General features: G+C 41.1%; 1 protein-coding gene across 8 annotated transcripts in view; it reads left to right on the top strand.

Annotated features, from left to right (window-relative positions):
- LOC144694481 (exocyst complex component 6-like) overlaps positions 1 to 15,475 on the top strand; it is a 187,181-nt gene that overhangs the window by 26,495 nt on the left and 145,211 nt on the right. For 7 of the 8 annotated variants that reach the window (XR_013579762.1, XR_013579763.1, XM_078564955.1 and 4 more), the window contains exons 2-4: positions 11,314 to 11,485; positions 13,424 to 13,471; positions 13,575 to 13,665. Coding sequence is in view for 6 of the 8 variants with exons in the window: in XM_078564955.1 (XP_078421081.1) it covers positions 11,314 to 11,485; positions 13,424 to 13,471; positions 13,575 to 13,665 (311 nt within the window). In the remaining 2 variants the exon portion in view is untranslated. Of the gene's footprint in view, positions 1 to 11,311; positions 11,486 to 13,423; positions 13,472 to 13,574; positions 13,666 to 15,475 lie in introns of all 8 variants that reach the window. The other variant, XM_078564959.1, reaches the window with a different exon arrangement.

Here is a 15,475-nt window from a genome sequence, read left to right on the forward strand (position 1 = left end):
GAAGAGCATTTGAGATTGTACAACACTGTATGCAGCAATATTATTTGACAACTAGGGGGAGTGTTCTGCCGAAGGGCCATGGAGGCTCGAAACGTTGACTGATTTCTTCTCCGCCGATGCTGCCAGACTTGCTGAGTTTTTCCAGGTAATTCTGTTTTTGTTTTGTTTTGCCAAACCATATTTTGGTCAGGAAGTGGGCTAAACAGAATGAAGTGATGAACTTTTAAACATGTTCTATATATATGTAGGTGATGCAGGCAAAGCATTCATTGCCCATCCCTAGTTGCCCTGACATAATGGTGGGCTTTATGATGGTGCTGCCATCATGGTGTCAAGTAGAAAATTCCAAAATCTTGGCAGCTCCATGATGAACAAATGGCAGTATATATCCAAGGCTGGATGATGTGTGATGTGGTGGGGAACCTGCATTTGATGGCATCTATTGTGTGGCTGGAGTTGGAGGTACTATAGAAGTAAACGTGCTGTAGTGCATCTTGTAGATTGTAGATATTGCAACCACAGCACGCTAACGTAAGAGAAGGAAATACTGAGTGCAGTGGCAGTGAGACAAGTCCAGCAAACTGCTTTGCCCTGCATGCTGATTAACTTCTTGAGAGTTATATTATGCATCATTAGAATCATTACAATGGCTTAGAGGACAGGAGAAGGTATTTGGCCCATCGACACTGCTGGCTCTCTAAAAGAGCAACTTAGCTAGTCTCATTCTCTTTCCCTGTAGTCCTTCAATTATTTTCCATTAAGTTGCTTATCCATTTCCCATTTTTAAAGCCGCATCTGCCTTCATGAAACACTGAACGTGAAATACTAAACAATTGCTGCATTTAAAAAAAAAATCCTTCCTGGAGCCTTTGGTTCTTTTGCCAATAACCTTAAATTTGATGACCTCTGGTTCTCTCCCTTTCTGCTTTCCAGCTTCTTCTTACCTACTCTGTCGACACTGCCACATGCATAAACAGCTCAATCAAATCTCCCTTCAACCTAAATAAGAGGAATTACTCCAATCTATCCTTGTAATTGAAGTCCCTCATCCCCTGGAACCATTCTTGTGAATCTTTTTTGTCCAGTCTCTAAGTCTTCACATCCATCTGAAGGTGGAGCGCCTGGGATTGAACACTCGACTCCAGTTGAGACCAAACCAATGTTTTATAATGGTTGATCACAACTACCTCGCTTTTGTACTTGATGCCTTTATTTATAAAGCCCAGACCAGGATGCCGTACGCCTTTTTAACCACTTTTTTGCAACCTGCCCTGCCACTTTAAATGATTTCCGCACCTATCCCAGGTGCCTTCACCTCTGCACTCCCTTTAGAATTGTGCCTTTTTTGGTTTATACCGTGCCTCATTATTTGCAAAATGTGCCACTTAACACCACTGTGCATTAAATTTCAACTGCCATGTGTCTGCCTGCCTATGCCCTCCTTGAAGTCTGTCACTATCCTCCTCACAGTTCACAAGTTTTATGCCATCTGCAAGTTTTTTTGTGTGCACCAATCCATGTAAATAGTAGTTATTCCATCACACTCTTGACTTACCTGACTTCAGCTTAGTAGGTGAAGAGGTATTGCGATTTGTAGGTCAGGAGGTAAACCACCACACAGTATTCAGTATTTGCCCTGCTATTGTGACCACATATGGCCAGCACAGTTAAGCTTCTGGTCAGTGGCTACCCCCAAGATGTTTAAGGTGGTATACTCTGATGTTATTTTTGAAGGTAATGATAGTTGGGCCTTTTCTCATTAGGGGTGGTCATTTGTCTGGCAACTAAGTGGTACCGTTTGAGGTTCATTTGCTTATGGAACTGTCCCAGCGTTCCTAGAAGCCCTGACCTGTGTACCCAGATTCTTGGAATCTCCTCTGTCCCAGTGTTTTGAAACACTGGGACCTTTCTCAAAATGCAGTTGGTCCCTGAGACCCCATTCCAGTGTTTCAAACACACAAACTTTTTTGCTGGTGGTCCAAGTTAATTTGCTTTCATGAAGAAGTGTCTGATTGTTGAATGTGGAACTTGTGTACTCAGTGATTTTTGTTTTATACACCTGGATAGAATTACCAATTGTAATGATCTAGGTAGAAACCAGTAATGTTTGTGTATTTTGTAGAATCTGAAAACCGCAGAATTTATTAAAAAGAATGAAGCCACAAGGTTCCCCATTTAAATCAAAAGCATTTTATTGCGCTAAAATTAAAGAGCATGATGATTCATCACTCCACTCTTACCTCAATGATCATTTATGGTAAAGATATTACAAGTAGCATGAACAAAGTTACTTATTTTCTAAACCAAACTTCCCAACTCAACGTTCCTTCTACGCCAATTTGACTTACACCCTCAAAACTCAGGTCCAATACTTAAAAATTGGAGGGTTAACCGCTTGGTCTGAGTACTGCTTCAAAGGTTTGCAGAAGGGTTTGCGATTTATTGGGCCTTCCACATATATCCGGCAAGGCTTTTCCTTCAAATCTCCTCCTTCAACCATCCCACAGCTGTCAACTCCCAGTTCAACACCAATGTAAGGTAGCTAGCTTCTGAAGTGTGACCTTGGGTCAGGACTCTCCAGGTTCCTTGTATCTTGAACGCACTCCCTGCCTCTCAGCTTGGCTGTCCCAGAAGTATAACTCACTATTGGGAATCCTTCAGTTAACAAGAGGTTTCAACTTCAATAGCCAGCAAACCAAATTTCAAATGAATTCTGAAAAGAGATATTCCATACTCTACAGGCAGATTATTCTAAAACTAGAAACCCTGCTTGATACCAGAGCTGCACTCACAATCTACTCATCCTTATAATTAACTTCTTGTTGACCCCTTTACTATTCTGTCATCATTTTAATGGCAGTCAGGTGCATTGCCAGAAATCAACTCCTCGAGCGCCTTGGTTCTTAAAATTGACCAATGCCCAGACATACAATGTTGGTTTTATTCCCCCCAAAAGCACATGGGCCATCACATTTATCACCTCCCGTGGATTTAACATATGTTATTAAATTTTGTATGTTTTCATGAACACTGCTCCAAATCCTCTGGGGATAAATTCTAGGTTGATATTCCAGTGCAGTGCTGCACTGTTGGAGGATTAGTCTTTTGGATGAGACTGCGCTCTCGGTTGGATATAAAAGACCCCATGGCTTTCTCTTGAAGGAAAGCCGGGGAAGTTATCCCTGGTATCCTGGCCAACATTTCTCCCCCAAATATCTCAATCAATTACCTGGTCAATATCACATTGTGGGAGTTTACTATGTGCAAAATTTGTGTTGCATTTTCTTATGTAAGTGACTACACTTAAAGTACTTTGGCTGTAAAGCACTTTGGGATGTGAAGTCATGAAAGGCACTATATAATGCAAGTGTTTCTTTTTTCCTCCTTTGCCATGTTGTATATAAGCAGCACCACAGGAAATACCTTCATACATCTGAATTACATCAAGTTACTTAGTCATTTGGCATAACTGATCAATGCTCCACCCAAGTTGCCTCCCACCCCTCCTATTCGTTTCTCCCTCCATTTTCTTATCTAGTTTTCCCTTAAATGCATCTATGCTGTTCACCTCAACTACTCCTTATGGAAATGTGTTCCACATTCTTACATACTTAAGCTAAAGAAGTTTCTCCTGAAGTCCCGATGGGGTTTATTAATGGCTACCAGCATGTTATATTTATGACCCCTGGACTTGGGCTCCCACCCCAACAAGTGGAAACATTTTTCCATGGGTCTACTCGACCAATCTTTTTCAACATCTTAACCTCTATCAGGTCACTCCTCAGACCCTTTATGGAGGATAAAACTGTTCACAGTATCCCACAAGTGTGGTCTAACCAACGTTCTATATAAGTTTACTGTAACTTTGCTTTTCAATTCTGTCTAAATGTGAACCCTTGCATTTGGTTTGCTTTATGATGACCTTACTAACCTGTGTCACTACTTTGATTTGGGGATGTATATCCCTTTGCACCTCTATCCTGTTGTAGATTGTTACTGTCCAAGCAGTATGTGGTATTTTAATAACTGTTTCATAAGCATAAACATTTACAGGTTGGTTGTAATTGATTCTTTTTTGATGCCCCCCAAATGAAATGGCAATTCTCATTGGCTGCGCATGAGACTGTCAGATGCTTCCTGCAGTTTGCTTAACATCTCAGACAATTGACTGAGAAACATGTTTTTTGCCTGATTATTTTTCCACCCCACCCCATTTAATAACAGTGCTTTCCTATTATTCCTCCTTTTCCAGTATTGTTTAGAATTTCGATAGATGTAGCCACATTTAGGTGCAGTTAAAGAAGCCCTCTAGTGGTGCTGAAGGGTAGTGTGCTTTTTTAAAACTGCTGCAAACTGGCAGTAGGGATTGGTATTTTCAAGCTGCATGTTCACTTCTGTATAAATGCCATAAATGTTGGGACAAAAAAACTGCTTAATTTCCATTCCTGTTTGAAGGTCCCATTCCACAGTAACATATATTTAAAATGCAAAGAATCTTAAAGTCAGAATTGGAGAATTGTCAAGAATACATAAGTCTTGTTGCATTCACTTCTGGTATAACTTCCTGTGTCAAGATTTTGAGTAACAACTTTTTTATGTCTGCTTATAATGGAATTGCCTATTCCACTAATTATTGGAACTTTCCTATGTAAGTACTTACCATGATGGCACATTGTGGTATTGTACAACCTTTCCATTCCACCACCAAATGCTGACTTTAATCTAGCACCTTGGCCCTAACTTGCCTTACCCCTTTGGCTGCTGCCTTCCTGGCCCTGCTCATGTGTCTGGCGCCAGATCTCTGCCCAGCTGTTTTTCCTGGCCCTGTACTTTTGTGGCATTGATGTTTCTGGCTCCAAACCTTGATCTGGATGGCTTTTCCCTTTTCCCCTCAACTTTTGGTCCCTTTAGAGTCTCCTTTTAGCCTTCCTGGCTTGAGGCAGGGGCTGAACAAGAGTCACAGATGGGCAGAGGGAGAAATAATGATGACAGAGTCAAAATTGAATAGAAGCTTCCAGGGGGAAGGTGGGGGTGGGGGGCGGTGTGTGTGTGTGGTTAATGAACTGCTTCGTTCTTCTAGTTTTAGACTAGGCAGCAAATGCTGTCATTTGGGAATTTCTTCAGTCTCTGCAATTCCTTGTTCAAATCACCAGTTGAGATTTGAAAATGGCCTTAATCTATTGTTTTACCAGTTGAAGAATATGGCATCTTGTTATTTCTATTGTCCAATCTTTCTTTCCCTGCTGTCATTCCTGAGGAACTCTTCCACAGACACCGGATTGCCTACTTCCACTCTCCTGTCTTGGCACCTGGTCTTCAATTCAATGCCAGTTTCATTACGTCAACTTTTATTTACTTTTTGACATTTAAATCCTTTTTAAATCCTCATGTTAGTTCCTCTCCTCCCCATACCTTGATCTAATTTGTAACCTCCGCTGCCTGTGTAGCTTAAACAATCTGTTCTGTGTTTTCACGCACATTTGGGTTGCTGCTTTCTATTTTCCTTTTTTTTCCTCTTCTCCTTAACCCTTTTGCTATTATGCCTCATTTTATATCTCTGCCCTTAGGAAATCTACCCTCTCGAACTCCAGTACTCATCATCTTTCCTGCTCCCATGCTGCCATCCTAGGTTTGATTCCCTCTTAAATAATTCTATTGCCTCCCTTGGCATCTTCAGAGCCCCATCAAGGACTTGTTGCCACATCCTAATAAGCTGCAACTCCAGTGCCTCATATTATTCTCTCCCTGACCAATGCATTTACCAGGGGCTAATCTAGTCAATCACCTCCCAGTCCTGACCCTGTAAACTCTGCCCGTAGATCTGCTACCATTGACCCCTCCATCTCCGTTCACCTGCTAATAAACCCTTGCTGTTCATGTGTTTACTGTGGGCAATTAGTGACACCTTGACGGAAATGTGGCTGGGAGTAATGACACCTTTTTTCCCCTTTTTAATGAAACCTCACTGCCCACCTTCTACTACTTGACTCACTCAAACCGTCGGCGCTATGGTGGAGCCCTTGTCTCTAAATCACACCTTGGTCTGTCCCCTTACTCCTTTCATAACTCCTCCTTTGAACACCTTCTGTCACGCCTTTTTTTTCATTTAAATTCTTGTTCTGTACTATCCATTTGAATGTCGCTCCAAATTTCTCATTTGAGATTCCTTGCCTCTGTTTCTGCACTAAACAACTTCTCATTGTCTGTGATTTCAATCTCCATCTCAACTCCTCTCTCCTTGGAGTTTACTATTCTCCTTTCCTCCATCTCTTTTTTTGTATAAATTCTCCATTACAGATATGCAACCACCACCTCCTTAATCTCATCACATGAGCAGTCACTACCCCTATCATATTATTCTCACTGATGATAACTCCTATCATTATTGTCACTGATAAGGCAACCTCTGATCATTTCTTTGTAAGGCTCTCTACTTGCCTTCCCCTCGCTTCTTTTCTCTTTCCTAGATACTTGCCTCTGCAATCAGGTTCCCAACTACTTAGCCTTTGGCTCAACAGCTACTATTTCACTAAATCACACCCTCTCCACCAGTGGAGAGGACACGATGGGCCGAAGGGCCTCTTTGTATGCGGTAAAGCTCGATGACTCTTTGCCCTTGTCCCCACTAAAACCTTTGTTCTTCCCCATTTTTATCGTTCCTTACCCCTCGTCTTCACCCGCTCAACTCCAGGGGCACAGACTTGAATGTCTTTGGTGACAAACTGCTTTAATCATTGATCACCAGCGCATTAAAGCCTAATCGGGTTATGCTCTCCAACACTAAAACTCCACACAATCCAAAGATCATCCAGATGGCAAAGATGACACCTGGCTTTGCTCTTCCACCACTAACCATCTTGTTAAACCATACCCACCTCTAGCAAGTGTGACAAACGCATGGACTATTTTTCACAGGGATCATCCAATCAGCTGCCTCTGCTGCATCCCTCCCTTCCCCTAGTTCACTAGCCCTAATTTGTTCTAAGATTTCCTGTTGCCCTAACCTTGAAATTGCTTCTTTCTCTAGTTTCTCTCCCATTTCCCCTCATGTCCTGTGAGCTCACCTTGTCAATGAAATCTGCCTTATTCTTGCTAGACGCTATTCCTGCTAAATGGCTGACCATTAACTTACCCTTTCTGCCTCCTAGTGTTAGCTGTCATAATGGTTCCTTCTCCTCAAGTTCTGTCTCCCCTCCTTCAAATCTGCTGTCACCAACCCTTTTTTTTAAAAGAAACCCTCGACCCCTCCATCCTTGCAAACTACTGCCACATCGTGAACCTCCCTTTTTCCCCCTCAAGTCCTTAAACATCCAAAGCCATGCCCGTCTTTCTTTGAGCTGCTTGTTTGAATCCCTCCAATTTCCATCACTGTAGCAAGATGGCTTTTTCCAAAGTCAGAAATAACCACCTCTGTGACTGCGACAAAGGTCTACTCTTCCTCCTTGTCCTACTCAAACTGTCTGCAAACATTGAATTATTTGGTGGCCAATTATTTCAATTTTAATAAGTTCACTGTTTTCTGGCTGGGTAGGACTGCACTTACCATTCATATCTATGCTGTTTTAGCCAGTGAATCATCTGCAAAGGCTTTTCTTCTCACTTCACACCATTTATCTCTGGTGTTCAAGGCCTGTTCTTGGACCTCCTTTTACACATCGTGAAAATTTAAATACAGTAGAGGTTCAGGTACAAGGATTGTTTAAAATGTCATGGTACAGACAATAATGGAAAAGGCTAATGGGTACAGAAGAATCGACTACAAGGAAGTAGAAGTCTTGCTTCAGCGGTACAAAGCCTTGATCATACCACACTAGGATTATGCTTTGGGATGTGTGCTTTTACATTAAAGGCACTAGGTAAATGCAAGTTGTTGCAGTTGCTGACATGGGGCACATGGACAGAGATAAACAGGGAAGTAAGAGACAAGAAGACGTGGGGGTTGGAGAAAGATGCAGGTAAGAGGAAATGTGCAAGCTGAGAGTTAAAATATTACTGTAAAAAGATTTATGGGACACAAGTGAGAAGAGAGACTTGGAAAAAACACAGGACAAAGAAACATCAAGATCTTAAAGAGAAATAAAAAGCATGGTCAGTGACATGAGTGAGATTCAGCAATAACAGACAGATGGCGCTAACAAACCACAAATGAGAGGTGGGTTTGCCAGATTGTGGATAGGTATGTGTACAGAGAGGGAGAGGAAGGAGGGGTGGGGGGGAGCAGGACAAAAGAAAGGGGTGAGAGAACATAGTATTGAGAAGAATATAGTGTAGACCAACCTTTGCCTATTCATCATTACTATTTAAAAGGTGGTGGTAAGCAGTTGCCTTGAGCCACTGCAGTTCATGTGGTGTAGGTGCACCCAAAGTGCTGTTTGGAAGTGAGTTCCCCAGGTTTTTGATTTAGTGACATAGTTCCAAGTCAGATGGTGTGTATCTTGCAGGTGCTGATGTTCCCATGTGTCTCCTGCCCTTATCCTTCTAGGTGTCAGAGGTTGGAAGATGCTGTCAAAGGAGCCTTGACGAGTTGCTGCAGTGCATCTTGTAGATGGTACACACTGCTGCCACTGTGTCGGTGGTGGAGGGAGTGAATGTTTAAGGTGGTGGATGGGGTGCCAATCAAGCAGGCTGCTTTGTCCTGGATGGTGTCAAGGTTCGAGTGTTGTTGGAGCTGCACTGATCCAGGCAAGTAGAAAGTATTCCATTACGCTGCTGTCTTATCACCTCCAACGCACAAGTCGGGCTTTGTGAAGTCAAAATGGGTTACTTTCTACTGTTACGGACAGGAGGGGAGTTAATTTAAACAGCACTATGTTCTCTTGCCACCCATCCATAAACGGGTGTTTTGATTTGCTTCCCTCCTTATAAGCAGTGGCATATCTCTCAACCCCTTGCTTTTGGTGTGATCCAATTTTCTATTAATACCACAGCAAACTCAAAGGATGAGCTGAAAGGCTTAGTTTATTTGCAACGTGAAAAGCGCGTTTGCAACGTCCCCTTTACATTCAGATAGTAAAGATTAGAGACCAGAGAGAAACAAAATGCGGTTTCATGATGGTTCCAGAATCAAGAATCGAAGTCCAATGAGGTATTCCTTCACCTGAGGTTGGTGGTTTGAAAATCAAAGCTGGATCACTTTTCCAGTGGTGTTGACTTCACATGATAGGCATGCAGTGATGAATCAGTCTTTTCGGTGATGGTACAGAATTTCCAGCAGAAGCAGTGGAGATGAGGGCCAGGCATTCCACCTGGTCGGAGCTCCTTGTGTGAAGCAGCTAGTTAGATGGCAAGCAGCAGACTAAGCTATGCAGTTCAGCAAGGAAATATAACTTGTTCCACAAGCCAGAGGCCCATGTCACATCTGTAACCTCCCCACCAGCTCTTTGACAAAGGATGTGTATCTATCATCTGGATTCCAAAAACTGTTAGATGTCTCGACCATTAGGAATTGATTGTGGGGCCTTTGTCTTAGCAGACAAGTCATCTGCTTTTGGCCAGCCTGCGTTATTAAATGCAGATGGCCTTTGTATGGCTCTCTTTGAAGTTGGGCTGTACAGTCCACAGGTGGTCGTTAGTGGCTCCTCAGAGGTAAGATGAGTTTTCCCGAAACTGCCAAGTACTTCTCTTGTTTGTGGGGTTCAGCCATTTTAAAGGTCTTTGTTCAGTTTTAAAATTTTAGAAATAGCAATGAGCATATCTGTAGGTATTTTTATAAAAGTATACAGTGTGAGGCCTTAGTCCTTCATACTACTTACCAGTATTGTCCAGGTCTTGCTGCATGTGGGCAAGGACTGCTTCCGTACCTGAAGAGTTGTGAATGAAACTGAGCACTTTACAATCATCTGAAAACTTCTTCATTACTGAATGTATGACGGAGAGAAGGTCATTGATGAAGTAGCTGAAGATAGCTGGGCTTAGGATGCTACCCTGAGGAATTTCTGCTGTGATATCCTGCGATTTGCTTTAAACAACCACAAACATCTTCCTTTTTGTGCCAGGTAAGACTGCAACCAGTGAAGAGTTTCGCCCCACCCCCTCCAGTTCCCATTGACTTCAACTTTGCTAGGACTCCTTGATGCCACACTGTCAAATGCTGCCTTGATGTCAAGGGCAGTCACTCTCACCACACCTCAGAAGTTCAGCTCTTTATCGTCTTGACCCAAATGTAGATAATGAGGCCTGCTTTGATCTGATCAGTTTGCTGTGGGATCTGTTTATTGCTTGCTCCTTCCACTGTTCAGTGTGATGGAAGATGTCATCAAGCGGCACTTACTCAGCAATAGCCAGCTCACCAATGCTCAGTTTAGGTTCTGCTCTGAGACATATCCTGCGTGGTATGATTCAGTGAGTATGACTGGGCTGTTGCTTAACAAGCCTGTGGGACAGCACTCTGAATTGACATAGTCCCTGGATGTTAATGAGGAAGACTTTGCAAGGGTGACTGAGCAAATCCTGCTCAGTCAATGTTGGGTGATCTGTCCGGTTTTATTCTTTTGGCTTTTATATAGTGGTTTGATGCAACTGGCTTGCTGGACCATTTGAGTGCAGTTGAGAGTCAAAGCCATTGATGTGGCCTGGAGTCACATGTAGGCCACGTCAGGTAAGGATGGCAGATTTCCTTTCCTAAAAGAACATTAGTGAGCCAATTGTGTTTTTTTTTACAACTATCTGGTGGTTTCATGGTCTTTTATTCCAGATTAATTCATTTTATTTACTTTAAGTTTCCCCAGCTGCTGTGGTGGGATTTGAACTTTGGTCTCTGGAGCATTAATTTGGGCCTCTGGATTACTAGTCCAGTAACTTTTACCATTGCACTGATGCTTCTATTGGAATTTCTTTTAGAACTAATCCTTGGCCTCTTAATTTGATTATTTCACTCATGAGGACTCTAGCTTCAAGTGCAGACTTAGTCAATGTTCAGCATTTTGGCAAGGCAACAAAAGGAGTTTAAACTTCTGCTCCGATGTCCATCTAATTGTGCAAAACTAATGCACCACTGATTTGTTTTGAAATGCAAATAATCACAAAATATTGTAGAAAATGTAACCATGCTTAAATGTAAGAGTGGAAATTTTAATGTAGATGTGTGGGGCTGCATGGGTGCGCAACAGCAGAAAACAGGTGCTGTAACTATATTTTTCACTAGATGGAGCTAGGAATATTTGAAACAATTTCCTGGTGATTAGTAATACAGATTGCCTAAGTCTTGGAATAAGAGTGAGTATCGTTAGCGGTATTTATTGTTAATAATAGACAAATGTTTCCCGTTCTAAAATATTGAAAATTGTTTGTGACTGCTTAAATCTGTTTTGATAGATCTGTATATGATGACCAGCCCAATGCACACAAACGGTTTATGGAAAAACTTGAGGCCCGCATTCGGAATCATGACCGGGAGATTGAGAAAATGTGCAATTTTCACCATCAGGGTTTTGTTGATGCTATCACTGAACTGCTTAAAGTGAGGTCAAATGCAGGAAAACTAAAGGTAAGAAAATGTAGTGAGGAGAAACAAAAGACTAGAATACAACCTTGCGTTTTTATGATGAAATATACTGCAAATATTAACATCTCTCTAAATTGTATTTAAAAACTACAATGTTGAAATGGTTCACTTCTAAGAAGTTTTTTCAATTTGAATTCCAACTCCACCTATTTCACCTACCCACTCTACAGTACGCTATGCTTTTAACAGTGATGCCAGAAGAAGTGACAAAAATACTCATCTCAAACAGCAGTTAGACTAATGACCAGATAACTTGCTTTAGTGATATAGGTTGACAGATAAATATTGGCTCAAACACTGGCAACCTCCCCTTTTTGGTTTGTCTTATCTGGAAGATGGCACCTGTGGTTGTACAGCACTCCCTCAGTACTGCATTGTAATGTCAACTGAGACTACGTGTTCTAGTTTCTGAAGTCGGGGTTTAACCCAAGGCTTTCTAACTCTTGAGGTGAGAGTGCTACTCGGTCATGCAACATGAGAATGGTGAATGGGAATATAATCCAAATGGAAAGTGCATGGAGTAGTAGATGAAGGAAAAATCTTGGGGCTTCAGACACATACGACAATGAAGGCTAATTTGCACATTCAGAAACTAGCCATCAAAGTTAAAGCAATGCTGGGCTATGTCGTGAAGCTTCAAGTATAAAAACTACTGTTTTTGTACCAAGAACTTGGAATATTTATATAGAGTTTTGGGTATCCTACCTTAGGAATGACTATAGTGGCCTTGGCCCAGCACTAGTTCATTAGGATGATAATAGCATGAGGGAATTTGCTTATAACAGAGATTTGGTGAACTTGAGTTATGTTTCATTGCAATGTGGAGGCTGAAGAATGACCTGATCAAAGTGCTAAAAAAGAGGAATTGATAAGGTAGAGATGAAGCTACTTCTGCAAGGAAATCCACAACAAGGGCAAATAATGGAATTTGACTTAAACTGGTTGAAAACTTATCTAGGAAAAGCTTCTTCACAGAGGTTATGAGCATATGGAAGACATCACTTCAGAAGGTTATAGATGTAGTCAACTGAGGTGTTTAAAAGGTAGATAAATACTTATTTGTGAAATAAGGGAGATGTAGCAAAGGCAGGGATTTTGCCAAAAAGGTTCTGACAAAAATGGTAGAGCAGGCATGATAGGCTGAATGGCCTCTTTCTGTCACCATGTACATTTGGGGCTTCTCACTGGGGATGGCGATGGCCATGATTCTTTTGGGATCAGTTCCACTATAACCAGCAGCAGAAGTGTATAGGTGTGTGAGAAATTTAGAGAACTTCAATTTTGGGGAACCATTTCATTGCACAGGTGTTATAAGTGGTTAATTCAGTATCAGATTTGTTCCATAAATATTTTTAGAATGAATTGTGCGTGATTGTACTAGATTGTACTAGTGTTTGTTGTAGTCTGTTTTTAAATCTGAGTTTCTGATTTTACTAAAATCAGAATAAGAATCCATGGTAAATTTATAGCTTTAACTTCTTAGATGTACACATACTGATAAAAACTTAAGCTGTTGTATAAAATTTCTTTTTTACATTTGAGAACCCAGGTACAAGTTTACAGCAGGATACCTAAAACAAGAGTTTTTTTTTGCAGCAGTAGATGATATTTGAATATGAGGGAATGAACTCAGTCAATGAACCTTTTGAATTAATGAGTTGTTTAACAGAGAAAATGAGTTTGAACGTGGTGATGACTTAATAAGCTGCTTCATATGTGGGAAAGACTGGTGCCATTCTTTTTGCTTGCACCTGCTTAAAGTGCTGCTTTAATTTGTTAGATACTTCATAATTTCTGTAGTGTGTATTAATACATACGTTTTCTATTTTAGCGATCCAGCAAATGATTGATTGAATATGGTTAAATATTTATCTCTTCTTGTTTTAGTTTCTAGAAGTCACAAAGTAATTTTTATTTTAGGTTCAGGTAACTGACACCAATAGGCGGCTTCAAGATGCAGGAAAGGAGGTGAGAAAATGACTTCAGTATTAACGTTTCTGTGAATGTCAGTACTTGGCTCTGTACATATTTACTACTAATGGGTTATATATTGTATTCTTCGTTTTTAAAGGTGATTAACCAAAGTGAAGAAATGATTCGATGCAGGGTACAGCAGAGGAACATTGCTACTACAGTAGAGAAACTTCAGCTCTGTCTTCCGGGTAAGCAAGTTTAATTGCATATTGTAGCTCGGTTTTATGAAAGTGCAGCACATAGGCCTTCCTGTGCTGAAGAACATTTTTGAGAAAATGACTTGAATGTGAGTGAATTCACAAATCCAGCATCGCTAGTGGAGAGCTATACTCCAAGGAATGATGGGTTGAGAAAAGGCTACAACACTACCACTAATCACCTAATCATAGAATTTTACAATAAAGAAACAAAAACAATTTGTCCAATAGGACCATTTAGGTGTTTATACTCCATACGAGCCCCCTTGGATCTTAGTTGACTAAAATGACTACTGTGCTCCCATGGCCATCTCCCCAACCTTTTGCATCCCCACTCCCTTCCCCAAGTGTGAGATTGGTGAATTCACCCTGAAGTGTTACAAAATGCAGTTGTAAATTGATGAAATTCAGCCTATGGACTTGTACTCAGGAATTGAAGTTTGAATGACTTAATAGGGAATTGATAGAGTAAATTGAGGCAAATAACTACTGTATCAATTATGTTTAGTCAATTTTTTTTAGGTGAAATTTAAACCTGTACTCACTTTGCAGTAGTTGGAGGTGAAGAAAGAAAAGGGAATTTAAGAATAATGCATTTATTGAATAGTGCATTTGGGAATATGCATGACTTCTATATTTAGAAATGTACATTATTTCCACATTCTAAATGAAATCCAAATCGAATATCATTTTCATTTTTTTGTCCAAAGAGTTCAAATTAGCAGCATCAATGTGCTTTTAAATTTTGTCCTTTTATTTTCTGAAGATTCTGGTGTGCCTCACACCAGAGAATATTCATTTAAAAAAAAAGAACGTGGGTGATGCTTGGAGGTAGGAAGGTGCCCTTAAATCTGTGGAACTATGAATTGATTCTGGCCCAAGCTGTTGGAATGCAATTCTTTTCTCTCGAAGGGATATACTCTGTGTGCAAGACGACTGGGGGACACTCAAAATCTCTTTCTTTCTTGTGTATGAGCATAGAATTGTCTGTGGTGTAACAGTGGTGAGTCTTCTGGTCAGTGCAATGCCACTGCCCCTGAAAATTTACCTGACGCAAAGCTACTGCGCATTTCTTCCACGATCTTCTGATCCCAGCTGTCGTAGAAATGCACAGCATGGTACCCACCCCTGTTTAACTCCAATGAGTGGAGTAGTCGGAGAACAAGAGGACGTGCCCCTTCTATCGGCACGAGCTGCCATATTCTGGTATGTTTTAAAGGTCCAGGTCCGTTATTTTGAGTGGTGGATGGGGTTGTTGTGGAGTTGCCCAAGTGTTGGACCATGTTCTAAACTGTCTAACACTTCCTGGGTAATTATCAAGGTAAGTCACGTAGATCTGTCCCAAGTCTCCAACTTTGGCTCACAGTCGGAGACATCTGCACAGGGTTGTAGGCAGCTGGGGAATTATGCATCTGAAATTTATGCTTCCCAGACAATCCTCACCTTGGTCCACGCATCAGGACTTCCTCAGTGTCCTGATGTGCATCTTCCATCATACAGAATGGAGACCGAAAGAGGGGCCAATGTGGTTACTGGAAATGTATTTGTGAAAGGTTTTTCTTGGGGGGGGTGCTGGGTAAGGCTTACAGTTGGGTTGAATAGAGCAGTTTGCATTCTACACGAGCCTGACTTGGGAATGATAAAAGAAGCATTTAATTCGTAGAACAGAAAACACATTTACTTTGTCTGTTCTAGAAGTAACTAGAATTTACAAGGGAAGTTGTCTTTCCTTCCTAAATTTGAGCTATCTGCAAATACTTGATCTGTAGATTAGACAGTATTTAAAAACTCAATTCTAGGT

This window comes from Cetorhinus maximus, chromosome 20 (genome assembly GCF_964194155.1).
Source record: "Cetorhinus maximus chromosome 20, sCetMax3.hap1.1, whole genome shotgun sequence".
NCBI classification, from domain to species: domain Eukaryota; kingdom Metazoa; phylum Chordata; class Chondrichthyes; order Lamniformes; family Cetorhinidae; genus Cetorhinus; species Cetorhinus maximus.